The sequence below is a fragment of the Branchiostoma lanceolatum genome, chromosome 6, assembly GCF_035083965.1.
Source record: "Branchiostoma lanceolatum isolate klBraLanc5 chromosome 6, klBraLanc5.hap2, whole genome shotgun sequence".
Lineage (NCBI taxonomy): Eukaryota > Metazoa > Chordata > Leptocardii > Amphioxiformes > Branchiostomatidae > Branchiostoma > Branchiostoma lanceolatum.
Window position 1 is genome coordinate 5,708,849 of NC_089727.1, and position 12,473 is coordinate 5,721,321.

Genomic DNA, 12,473 nt, shown 5'->3' on the forward strand with positions numbered 1-12,473 from the left:
AAAGAGCTATACTCCAAACGTCTAATGTGAGTCTCACACGGCAGATTAAGACTGTCGTCTTCCTAAAGGTCGTTCTACACGGTTGGTAGCCCAGAATTTGACCCTAGAATTATCCAACATTGCGGGTGTCTGTCTGACTTTTTTATGCGCGAAAAGGAAGAGGATCGGGAAGTTTTCTTGCTACTTTTAATGAAGACTTCCTAATGTCTGTTGTATGCATTGCAACTTTTATGAAAATAAGAAAGAATAGGGTTATAAATAAATTTTGTCTATATATAGAAAATCCGTATCCTAGGCAACATGAACCGCAAGGGCGATATTCGCTGGAACGGAGTGGTGCTGGTGTTATTCCTTTTTCTTGCAGAGTTTGAATGACAAAACGCGATTTTAAGGTTGACTGATTTTTGTCCTTTTGCACTTTTGCTGGGTCGTGGTTGAGTAGCTTACGTGAAAAGAAAAACAAATGACAAAAAATCCCAAACGCAAGACCTTATCAGTACATGTAGTAGGAAGGATGGGGTGGGGGGGGTGGAATTGCTACATTTCAACGAGGAAACTATAGATACAAAGATACAAGAAGGTCTGGTTACCCATAGGATTATTAGTCGGTGATTTGGATAAGAATTCTCTTTTAATTGTGTTCCTTTTTCCCCGCTGTGGTTTCTGAACAGAGTACATATCATCAATATGACTTTGTCTAGTTAGTTCTTTACACATCAGCTAGGTCTATCAAATACCAATACCACTATTATTACGAAAATCTCGAAGGAATATGTCCACGTTAGGTTATGATGAAATTCTCTGACAGAGCCTTCTTGTGCAATTTGCCACAAGCGGCGTCTGGGCAAAAGTGACTGTCGGCCCAATACCTTTTCCTAAATTTCGTTCTACCCCCCCTGAATTCTAAAGAGTAGGGGCAGTTGTTGTCATTGAGGCTCAAAATGGGTTCAGACAGACGTGCTCTCCGGCAGACGGACTGTAGTTCAGCAGCGTTGCCATTATTAAAATCATCCAGGAATCTTTCAGCCCGGCTTGTGTTAGAATATCCAGCACTACAGAGAGGTGTTTCTACAGTTACATTGTGCTCATCAGTTCTAGAGACTCGCGTGACGTCATCTTCCTCGGAAGCAGCGTCCCCATTCTGCGCCTGCGCGGAGTCGGACTGAACCGAGTCGTCCGATTCGCTGTCGGAACATTCGGTGACGTTTGATCTCCCATCACATGACGTCATTGACACTGTGTCGATGATCACACCCGAGTGTTTATCTACCAAGTCACTGGAAAAGGACACTGCTCTCTTAACGTTTGGCTTCTCCCGCGGCTTAATGTCAGACAGAGCAGGCGAGTCAGGGGTCGGCCTTTTGCATGGACTCGACTGTTCCAAAAGTACCTCGATGTCGTAGCTGTCCATCTTGTAAGGATTCTTGATGGCCTTTTCCAATTTTTTTATCATCGAATCCAGCTGAAAGAGGAGGGCAGAAAAGTGATATTGAAATGCAAGGTTATATAACGTTACATGTACATTTACATATTGTAAAGTTTTATGCTTAAATGTTTTGTATTTGCCCCTGTTTACGATGAAAACTACAGGTAATGATATTTCACCTTTGCTATAAAAGTATAACTATAGCATATAAATGTTGGCAATAACATGCAGATTAAGATTATCATCATCATTATCAATGATACAATATAATGCAGCATCGATATGATATTGCATAATAATAAGAAGAACTTTATTGCGCGACAATTGTAATTGGTACACTGTATGGCAACTTTGATACATGACAGTTGAATTATTGCTAATATCTAACAATTTTAAGAACTAATCTATTTTACGAATAACAGTAGAGACTTTCTATCTAATAACATGACATTACATGAAGCTTCTTTATCAAACAATTACCTGTCTCACTTCCTGTTTGAATACGCGGTTGAGTATCTCCGCCCGGAAGAGGACCTCCTTCTCGTCGGTGACGGTGAGCCTGCGGGACCGCCCCATCATCTGTAGTCCCGCCGCCTCGTCTATCGGGTCCCGCGCGGGGTGTCTCCGTAACGCCATCATCTACAAACACATTAAGAACGCACCCGAGTAGCAAAGATCCTGGATTGTCGCAAACACAGTTAGAAAAATCGACCTTGACCTTTCTCCTCCCAACACCTACCGACATACCAAATATAATTACAATCCATCTACACGTTCTACAGTTATGCTGACTTTAAGCATCCGGTGACACAAACATACAAACGCACACGCAAACACACTCAAAACAATATCCCCATGAAAAAGTCTTTTTTCATGGAGATAATGATCCAGTAAGCAACTTGACTCAACAGTAATTCAGCCTAAATAAGCTAGGTTTGAATTGCGCTTGCGAAGTCTGATCTACGATGGGCAGCGCTCGTGAGTGCGACTCGCACACAACATGTATGCGACCAGCTTTTTGAGAATGCGACTAGATTTAAAATCACGGTCGCACGGTGCGACAATCAGAAATTAAGACCTGCGCCAGGATAATGGCTGCAGAACTATGCGGTAAGCTGAAAATATTTAGGTACATGTATTCCAACCCTACCGCGAAAATCGTCGGTGAATTTTCTATCATGTTCCCATGCCCGCGGTACAAAAACTATCCGTTCCTAGTGGCAAAATTACCCATAGAAATAAAGGATAGAAGTTTCTCTCCTTTGTGATGTATTTGTTTGATTTGTAAAATGTTTCAAACGCCAGAAATTGCCGATGAAAGTGAGCGCTAGCGGCCGTCCGCTTCTGGAGGGCCGCCATGATGTTTTTATACCGCAGCAGAATGACAAGCCTGTTTCCTGCGCTCATGTTTACACCTGTTCAATCGATGATTTTTTTCGATCAAAAATCGATGAATCAATTCAAGTGGAGTTTTATCCCCAAAAATATTAAATTTTCTTTTTGTTACCGGTATCATTTTACTGCTCATGATCTGCCCGTCCTTATGGTGCTAGTTTCATTCTGCTGCGGTCTATAATGCATAGCAAAGCTTTCTCCATGCGGTCGGCCTGTCATTGGATGGCGACGCCGCGCGGTCCTGACGCGCGAAATTTGAACTGCGCGTTTCAAAGGAACCGAAGATATTTGACTGGGCCGGCACAAACAGATAATTTTTGATACTATTGAGCAAGAATTTCAAGGATATTAAAGTATTTTGGATGGTTTGTAGACAGAGGTTGGGGGGTAAAAAAATGCCTGTAAAAATGTTGAACTTGATGCCAGCAGTGAAGTTTCAAATTATGGAATTTGACTTTATTTGCTTTGGTCATGAAACCAATAGATAAGTTTTAGAGTTATCTATTCATTTATTATTCAGTGTTATGTGAATCATTACTTGCCTTGTTCCAAGTAAAAAATACCATTGTGTATTTTTCAACTTGTTGAACTTGAGGCACCTTGGCCCCCGGATAGGGGCCAGCCGTGGAACCTATGCCCAATTTTTTTGAAAATCCCAATATATCACTCAAGCTTATGTCATTTTTAATGTCATTGCAAATGGTCATGTGAATCATCACTTGCCTTGTTCCAAGTTGAAAATACCATTGTGTATTTTTTCAACTTGTTGAACTTGAGGCACCGTGGCCCCCGGATAGGGGCCAGCCGTGGAACCTATGCCCAATTTTTCTAAAAATCTGTCATACTAGTATCATTTAGCATGTAGGAAGGTATTGAATGCATTGAATTGCCAAATGTAGGCTTTTATCTTTTATGATCTATTCAAATACTTTATTCCTGGTTGTTAACATTGATTAATACTATTAATAGGAGTATTACTTGGTATGGCCAAGACTTTTGCTTGTTCTTTCAACTTTTTGTAGTGGTGCTCCTAGATTTTTGCTGGTGCTCCTAACTTTTTTGAGTTAGGGGCACAGTGCTCCTAGGTCTAAAAGTTAGTCTGGAGCCCTGGATGGGTGATATATAAAAGTAGAAGGCGACTAGCCATACAGAATGACCATAGCTTTGAACTTTGACATATCACCCACAATGTATCACACTGCGCACACGCACTTCAAACCATGAACTAGCTTATTGAATATTCTGTTCAGTTTTCTTCTAATATACATATTGTAGCATTGAGTAATAAATCCCTCATTACAGTAAATATACGTCTTGTCAGAAAGTGACAAACTGTCCATACCTTAGGCACAAATAGCACGCAGAGAGCGAGGGTCGTGGACGACAGGATTGATGACGACATGATGACGTAAGCCATAGTCTGTCCCATAGCGGCCAGGTTGCTAATGGCAACCAGGATGACGCTCATCACCACCACGTTGTAGATGTTGAGGACGATGTGACGGGAATCGTTCATGACCATGATCCTGACCTATTGGTTGTGAAAAGAGATCTAGTGTTGACAATATTATACAATGATGTTTTACAATAAAAATGCATGATTGTATGAAAGATGACTACATTTTCTTTAGTTATTAATTGCCAATAATGAGCTTATAGATAACAATTTGATTAGATTTTGTGTGTGCGTATGCAGCTGTTAAAACATGTACAAGAGACAGGATGATATAGGCGGTCGTTGGATGAGACGTTAAAAAGAAGGAGCTCTAAAAAGAAATAAAGGGCATACATGTAGTTATGCGTTTTAAACAATATCATCCTTCAACTTCCAAGCCTACCAAAGAAACAATTACACACTTAAAACACAGTCTTAAGCAAGGAAATAGAAGTAAATAAGACTAGAATATGATACAGTGAGGCAGATGTGATGTTCCCTGACCTTCCTCGTCTCCCACGCTAGGAAGGCCCCGATGGTGAGCAGCAGCCCCTTGTAGATGTAGATAGCGGCCAGCCACTTCTCCATGTGTGTAGAGTAACAGTGTTCTACCTTAGGTAGGTACATCACGTTTTCACTGTAGGCAGAGGCCTGTAAGCAAAACACAATTGAGTATGTTGATCTATTTCATAATTTTAGATGTGGGAGGCTACATAGTCTCTGTGATCGGTAATACATGTAGAAGTGTTTTGTGTACAATCATGTTAAAAAAAGATGCAGTCAGGCAATCCTATATGACATAAGTCGTCTCCCAGGTTCACTGTCTATCATGAATGGGGCTTGTTGTCAGGAAAATGTCCATGTTTATTGACAACAAGGTCTCTCAGCTTAGCAATAAAACAGATGGAGTTCCGTGATGCCTGGAAATTTTTTGTTTGTGTAACACAAATGTGACATTCAGTAAAGCTAGCCGATCTAAAGGTGATCGTGAATCGATCCAAGCATTTAGACTTTTCTGTTCTTACCTCAAGCGGTAGAAGCTCCACCTGGCGGTGCATGGGGTCCAGCAGCACCCAGGCCAGGATGACTATACCGTCCAGCAAGAACAGCGCCCCAACGAACAGGAGAAGCCTCCCGTCACGCAACATCTAAACATCAATAAGAACAAGAGATCAAAGACCTCATACACTGAATCTCTGCGAAATATTCTGCGTTTTCGTAGATATCTTGACAACGCAATCATGTCCATTTCACACACTACACTGTCCGGCACATGCCATCATGGTCATGTGCCAACGTTAACTTCCTGTCAGGCTGTCGAAGACATTTGGACGCAGACCAGCTCAGCCGTCGCATACTGCTAATATCCGGTTACTGTTCAGTACGGTAACAAACTTGAACGCACACCAACAGGAACAAACCGAAAACAACAAAGGTTACTCCGTTTTAAGGAGTTAAACACTATATCTGGGATTTATCAAAACGAATATATCATGAGATAATAGTAGCTGAAAGTAACATTAAAGATAATGCCTTACCTTGTTCCCGATGACGAACGTGAGTTTGATAGCCACCTTGTGAACACGGTAAGTCTTGGCAAACATGGCGCCGAAGGCCAGGGAGAACCCGGATGAGAACAGAAAGGCACGTGTCTGAAAAGAGAACCATATCTCAGGAATTCATGTCAAGAGAACGAAATTTGAGACGAATTTCATTCATCAAAGCAAGTTACTGCTGTTACATAGCATATCTATCCAGAGGAAATGATGTAACAATACCAAACCACATTCATGACCTATATCTGTATATGTATAACCAGTATAGCCGCCCTTAGTTCGGCGTAACACACTAGATTCGCAGGAACGCTGCGCGGAACAACCTGTCACAACTAACCTTTGCACAACTAGCTGCAAGCATTGTTTAAAGATATCTAGTGATAGTTCTACAATGACCTAATGAACCATGACGTACCGTGCAGAGGAGCGGGAAGGCGTCGACGGGAACATGGGTGCCGTCCGCCCCCCACAGGATAACGCCACAATACACCAGGATACAGCCGATCACTATCACGTTGTTCAGCTTAGGACTGGACAGCTTGATGTATCTGTGGTGAATAAAACCGATTATTTGAATAAAACAGCTGTAACGTTACTAGAAACTGCACTAAATGGCTTGTGTCCATATCGTTTGCAAAGAAGCTTTGCTGGCTATGCTTTCTTAAACACCTTGAGCATTAATCCAGAAATAATAGAGGTGGTGTTTCCGTTAGAGAGAGTGACAGTGACAATATTCTACCAACTCACTTCATATTTCGATGTCTGATGTTGAAGATCAGAAAGTGCACCGCCATGACGACTGCAGTAATGCTGATGACCGCTACTATGTAGAGGGCGCTGCTATCAATGTACACAAACTTCGCCACAATGGTTACTTTGTCGACCGGGACAGAGTTGTCTAGAGAAAAATAAAATCGTCTCATATTCAATGAATCCTTCGGCATCTATGGATGGGGGGCCAACCTTGAAGCACATCCTACCATACGGTTACCGTAGGAAAGTTTGAATTTTCAATACTGATGAAATATGATACAGTGAAGAAATCATTCTCTCGGCTCCGTAAACACAATAACCTCACAAGGCTGCTAATCACGACGTCCTTCTGTTGATGAATGGTCCCAACTGCGTAGAGTTACAGTCTATATAAACCTGTCCCTGAACTCTGCTAGCTAGATTAATCAGCGTCAGTTCTCAGGGGAGGTCTAATAACGGCTACACACCCCCACAGTCAAGGACAGGACCTATAGGTCCGGAGGGAATAGACCTACTTATTAGGTATGTTTGGTGAACCGTGTACCCCATGGATCATCATCAAAAGACTAGTCGTGATGTTACAACAAATATCGATTAAATCTTGTAGCACGTATATGTCACCACATATGAAATAGATAAGCTGCGAGATTACATCGAATCCGAATTATTTGGCAACAGTTACGTTGTGTGGGGAGTGAGGTTTGGAGAACCACATTATCAATCTCTTCCATGTTGATGGTATGAGAATACAGATGGAGACTGTGGTGCATGCGAGGCATTTTATTTTTTTTTAAGGTCTAGCTAAATCCCATTTACCTTAAAAACAGATGTGACTCGATGACTTGATGATGTGATGATTTCGATGTCACACCGAGACAGAAAAGGGTCCTAATTTGTGCCAGAAATTCTTGCCGTGCTTTATACGTTCGTGGACCTTATTTGAAAGGGACTTTGGGATTCACGTCAGATGGGTACTCTTTGGTGAATAGAGCGTCCCATTTTACGATGATATGAAATTGCTTGACTTCAAAGTAGGCAATAACGCTTTCAAAGGACGGGAAGTAAGTGTCTGCGGTGCGACTAACTTGTTTTTGATTGCTCCTTTCCATCAAGGGGTCCACATTTACGTCATTTTGTGGTTAAGGCCTTCTCTTGTACCTCAGCAAATCCGTCTTATGACATGGATTGTGTTCTGAATAGCTTGTAACATAGTACTACTACATTCACAATTCCGGCTATGATCATCACATTCATAATGCCAAGATCGAAGCTGAATACGTACACAGCTGCAGTTGGTCATGGACGTGTTTTATGAGAATAAGTGCACACTCTTCTATGTACTTGCATCCAATCAAATGAAGCACAATATATGCAAAACGACGACATGGTTTGTAATGTTCACCTGCCTTGCCAAACGACAGGGAAGCAGCCTTCGGCGTGAAGATCTAAGTTGTCCTCTTCATTGTAGTACACCGCCACCTTTCTCATGGCCCCGTCTGTTGTGTGATTACAATAGTATAAAATGATCATGAGAAATGGCAGAATACTACTTACACCTTTACTTACTTAAGTCAATAATTTTGTCTTGTACTCTCGAAAACCTCTTACATTTCACGTTTCGACAAGTTTTTTCATCAGAAAGATCTGAAACATACGGCGTATTTCAAAATGTTACCGAACGAGATGAATGAAGCTTTGAAAAAGGTTGCTAAATGTTATGTAAAGTCGGACCGTCTTTAAAATATCTTTCGATGTGGGCGTAGTTGATCATCAGTTGGCAGAGCAAATGACACCAAAGACCGCACAACGTTATATAAAAAGACAAGGAGAAAACCCAGTGGCAGTTCTAGCACCTTTAAGTTACAAGACTTTACATGTTCCCATAGGAACCGGAAAAACACTGCACAACCTTATTGCCTACAATTAGAAATAATCCCTACAGGCAATGCAACTGCCATTTCCACCTACGCACTCCCACTCATAATCCACCCCCCCCTATTCACTAGAGGCTTCGACTGCTAATAACCAAAGGCAAAGTTTTGACAAATGGCTCGAATTTCATAGACGAAGAACGAGCCTTTTCACATTTTGTTGTTTTGTAAATCATACTTTTACATCTTGCATCATATTCCAAAAAGTATGACACGAAGGGTCACACAAATCCAATTTTGGTCGCTGTATGGTCGCCCAGCGATCGCCGTCCAGTGGAAAGGTGCTTAGAGATTATTGAAGTGCAGTGATTGATGCTAAGTTAGACCAACAATCCTCCCCGAGGATGTATAATATGAAGGCCATGCAGTACCTTGATTCTGGTAGAAGACAGATGGTCCCACCCTGTCTCCATCAAGAAACGACACCGGGCCCTTAAGGTACATAAGAACACCAGATGTCAGAAAGAAAAAGGGGCTTTCTTTTCAAGTGGACGAACATAATTAGCTTCAAGGACAGAGGGACATCAGAAGGCAGTGTTTATGACAACTGCTTTAAGGGTTACTAGAGAGACAGACAATCTCATTTGTCCGACAGAAAACTGTTCCATTATCCATTCCTATAAAACGTTTCGTCGTCTTTGCATACTTGATTTCGACCTAGTGTTGTTGATGAAACACATAAATGAAAAGATAGATCTGCTACTACTTACTGAAAGGCCTGTAAATTTCAGTGACGACAGTATGTGTTGGAACATTTGACTCATGTCACTGTTTTGGTAGTCGAAGGCGGCCACCCCCACGGTTTCATTCCCATCAGGCATTTCGTCTCCCGTGATCCTGTTGGGCAGGATGTGAACGGTTTCATTTTGCCCCCAATATTCCTGCCCGCCATCACTGGTGACTACTCGGGTCGTTAGCTGTTTCTGTGCCTCAACCAATGTCAGTGCTATTGCTAGGACTCCATCATAGGCGTTTTCAACGTGGCCTCCACCCTTGGACACCTCTAGCCTGCTGAGTTCCTCATGTACTTCCTGCACGGTCTGTTAAGACAAAGAATTCTCAACATGAATGACTAATATCCTGTATGTATGCAGAGAGATATCATGAAACTTGTGAACACATGGGGATGAATCAGAAGATGCAGTTAGTCTATACACATTTTACAGTAACAGACGATGCTTATTTTAGAAAAATCATCATTAAGAGCCCTTTGTCTAACATGTGCAAATTGTCAGTGTAACTAAGTAACAGTTACGTACGACTCCACTCGGTAGCGTTTGATTCTTGTCGACAGTGTCTAGCGTGTCGACGGTGAAATACCCTTCGGTGGCCATGGACAGTTGCTCCGCCGAGCACCCCGTGTCCCCTCCCGCTAACCACCATCCGGTCTGATACCATCCCAACAGGATCCACACGTACTTCTTTCCATACATGCCGAGTTGGAAGGCCTGGAAGCAGATAGAAAGTGCATAATTACCACAATAATTCGCTTGACACCGTATCTATCTGTGTCTTTCTATTCATCATTCATCACTCTAATACCTTTTATTGGCACGGCAAACTATATATAAGGCCTCGTGCAAGACAGTTAAGAACAACCTACTCATAAACATGCAATAGTGAGTGACCCAATGAACACAAAAGTTACACATGTAGATAGATATGGTATAATAGACTACATCTCCTGACTATGTAAAAAAAAGGTATGTTGAAAAATAGTTTATCAGAGTCACGATGATACGAAGAAACTCAGTTGTATAACTGAAGAGTATAACATGTTCTTGGTTGCATATGAGTGACAACGGTACTCTCTAGCGATAATGTTCCATCACGTTGTAGAAAACATTGTCCTCTGCTCCTCTGAACTTTTAGAACTTTAACAAGATTGCAGCCTTCTTTAAAGTTACTGCATTGGACGATCACAATAAATTTTAGGCTAAAACACGTAAGATGTACGTCAAACCTCGATCCCATTACATCCCTGGATGCTATCGTTTCAACCATCGCTTGGCGTTATCCCACAGCCCGTGACTTTCCAACCGTTTTCTAAAGATGAACCATCAATGTGAGTTTAATTCCATTTATAGAGTTAAGGAGGTGTAACGACGTGTAGATGGCTTTTACGTTTGCTTTCAATTGGTTTTTGAATAGAATTCTTGTTAGTCATATCGCCGTAAACTAGCCTTTAGGCCTAAACAGCTAACAAGTCTTTCTGTGACCCTTCCTGATAAAGGAGTAATGAATTAGTCTTTTCAGCGAGCTCCCCGTCGTCCCACCTGGTCTCTTATCTCCGTTATCCAGCCCCATCTCGGCTTAATCAAACAACAGTCTGGCACATCCGCTGTGAACAGTTGTTTTCATTATGGCGGCGCCATAAGGCCAAATGTTACATGTAAGTAAAATTGGATGTGCACTGTTGGGCCGGACTAATCTCATGCGGCCATGTGTATTGATGATATTCTATTCCACCACGTCCAAGAAGCATCCTTTTCACCACTAGTGCAATACAACTCAACTATTCAAGGCTATCGATGGTATAATACCTGCCCTTGGTGCTAGTTCTTGCATCTTCTTTGGTGTTATTACAGTTTGACCAGCCATTGGTGAAAATTGATTGATACACTCATGGCGAACTTCAAGATGATTTAGATAAACGGCCATGAGTAGGGATGGACAGTGTATATTCTGTGTGTCCTTAGATAAATGGTTTCAGCAATCAAATAAAGGTGCACATATCATTAGGAACAACCTTGGCATTTTCATAAGCAATGTATATTCCTCTGGGAGAAGGTCAATGTGCATGTCGACGGACAACTACCCTGCAGAACTGCACGAAGATGTGTAGTCAAAGGATTTTTAGTATCGATTGCCGTTGTGACATGTCTCCAACGACTAGGCAAATCCACACTAGTAGAACTGATGCACCTCCTACCTTACAGAACACTGTTCTGGCCATTGCCTCTTCAAAACTGCCGATGATTATGCGAGCGTCTCTTTCCTGTAAAACCAAGAGACGTACATACTTCACCAGCTAGATATCTTGGCCATATATCATCGTCATGACACGTCCATGGTTCAACATCTAGACATATTGGGCTTGTATCATCGTCATGACATGTACATGATTCAACAGCTAGATATCTTGCGCATATATCATCTTCGTAAAATGTACATGGTCAACAGTTAGATATCTTGGGCGTTGAAGGCGTCAAACAGAATCATTTGCAACTACCACGCATGAGATGAACTTGGCGCAAATGGCTTGAGGTGAAAGCTGACTGGTCTGTAAAATTGGATCAGATATCATGTCATGTGAGGAAACGGTTTTACCTTCAAGTTGTTCATCTGCTCAGAAGGATCATCGGAGAAGCTGCCTGTGGAGATCAGTGTGACGTTTGCGTCTTCAAAATCCTGGACCATGGCATCGACAGACTGAAAGCAGAATTTTTTGATTGGCGTTTAGTTGTCGAGTTCATGTTTGTATATCTCTGTTTCGAAGAAAAAAATAATTCAAGTAACGCACATGTACATCAGCCGAAGAAGCAAAAATACATTCGACATGTATGGTATCACATTTTGCGTTAAAGCATCATGTTTCCACGCACTAATGAGAACATCTCCTGGTCCTGGTACAAAACTGCCACATTCTGCCAATCAAAGTACTGGATGAAGGCACGACGTGCTGCATTGTGTGAAGAGTCGGGGGCTTCAGTCCGGAAGAAGGTCGGGAACAACTTCCGGTCACTCAAAGCGGGCGAGGTTGATGCGTAGGAGACCTAGCAGGTAAGTTGACACGGACATGTGTAGATATGATAATATGTCAAGAAACTTTGTCAAGAAGCTTTTGATCCGACAAATATTTTCACACAACCTTAGCGACCGTTGCTGGTCCGTTGCCAATCGAAAAAGATAAAGTTTCATGTTTTTACTTCCCACCATTTTTATCGTAGATTCCATGGATCCAAGAATTATTACAT

The 12,473-nt window shown here is 41.9% G+C and overlaps 1 protein-coding gene across 1 annotated transcript in view; it reads right to left on the reverse strand.

Annotated features, from left to right (window-relative positions):
- Positions 1-618: 618 nt before the first annotated feature.
- LOC136436243 (gamma-aminobutyric acid type B receptor subunit 2-like) overlaps positions 619-12,473 on the reverse strand; it is a 28,422-nt gene continuing 16,567 nt past the window's right edge. The window contains exons 5-19 of the mRNA XM_066430046.1: positions 12,102-12,272; positions 11,827-11,928; positions 11,429-11,494; positions 9,756-9,944; positions 9,207-9,536; positions 8,868-8,928; positions 7,972-8,061; positions 6,560-6,710; positions 6,228-6,360; positions 5,795-5,908; positions 5,282-5,404; positions 4,761-4,907; positions 4,164-4,352; positions 1,907-2,065; positions 619-1,462 (exon numbers count right to left, since the gene is read on the reverse strand). Coding sequence (XP_066286143.1) covers positions 782-1,462; positions 1,907-2,065; positions 4,164-4,352; positions 4,761-4,907; positions 5,282-5,404; positions 5,795-5,908; positions 6,228-6,360; positions 6,560-6,710; positions 7,972-8,061; positions 8,868-8,928; positions 9,207-9,536; positions 9,756-9,944; positions 11,429-11,494; positions 11,827-11,928; positions 12,102-12,272 — 2,706 coding nt within the window. The 3' untranslated portion in view covers positions 619-781. The remainder of the gene's footprint in view (positions 1,463-1,906; positions 2,066-4,163; positions 4,353-4,760; positions 4,908-5,281; positions 5,405-5,794; positions 5,909-6,227; positions 6,361-6,559; positions 6,711-7,971; positions 8,062-8,867; positions 8,929-9,206; positions 9,537-9,755; positions 9,945-11,428; positions 11,495-11,826; positions 11,929-12,101; positions 12,273-12,473) is intronic.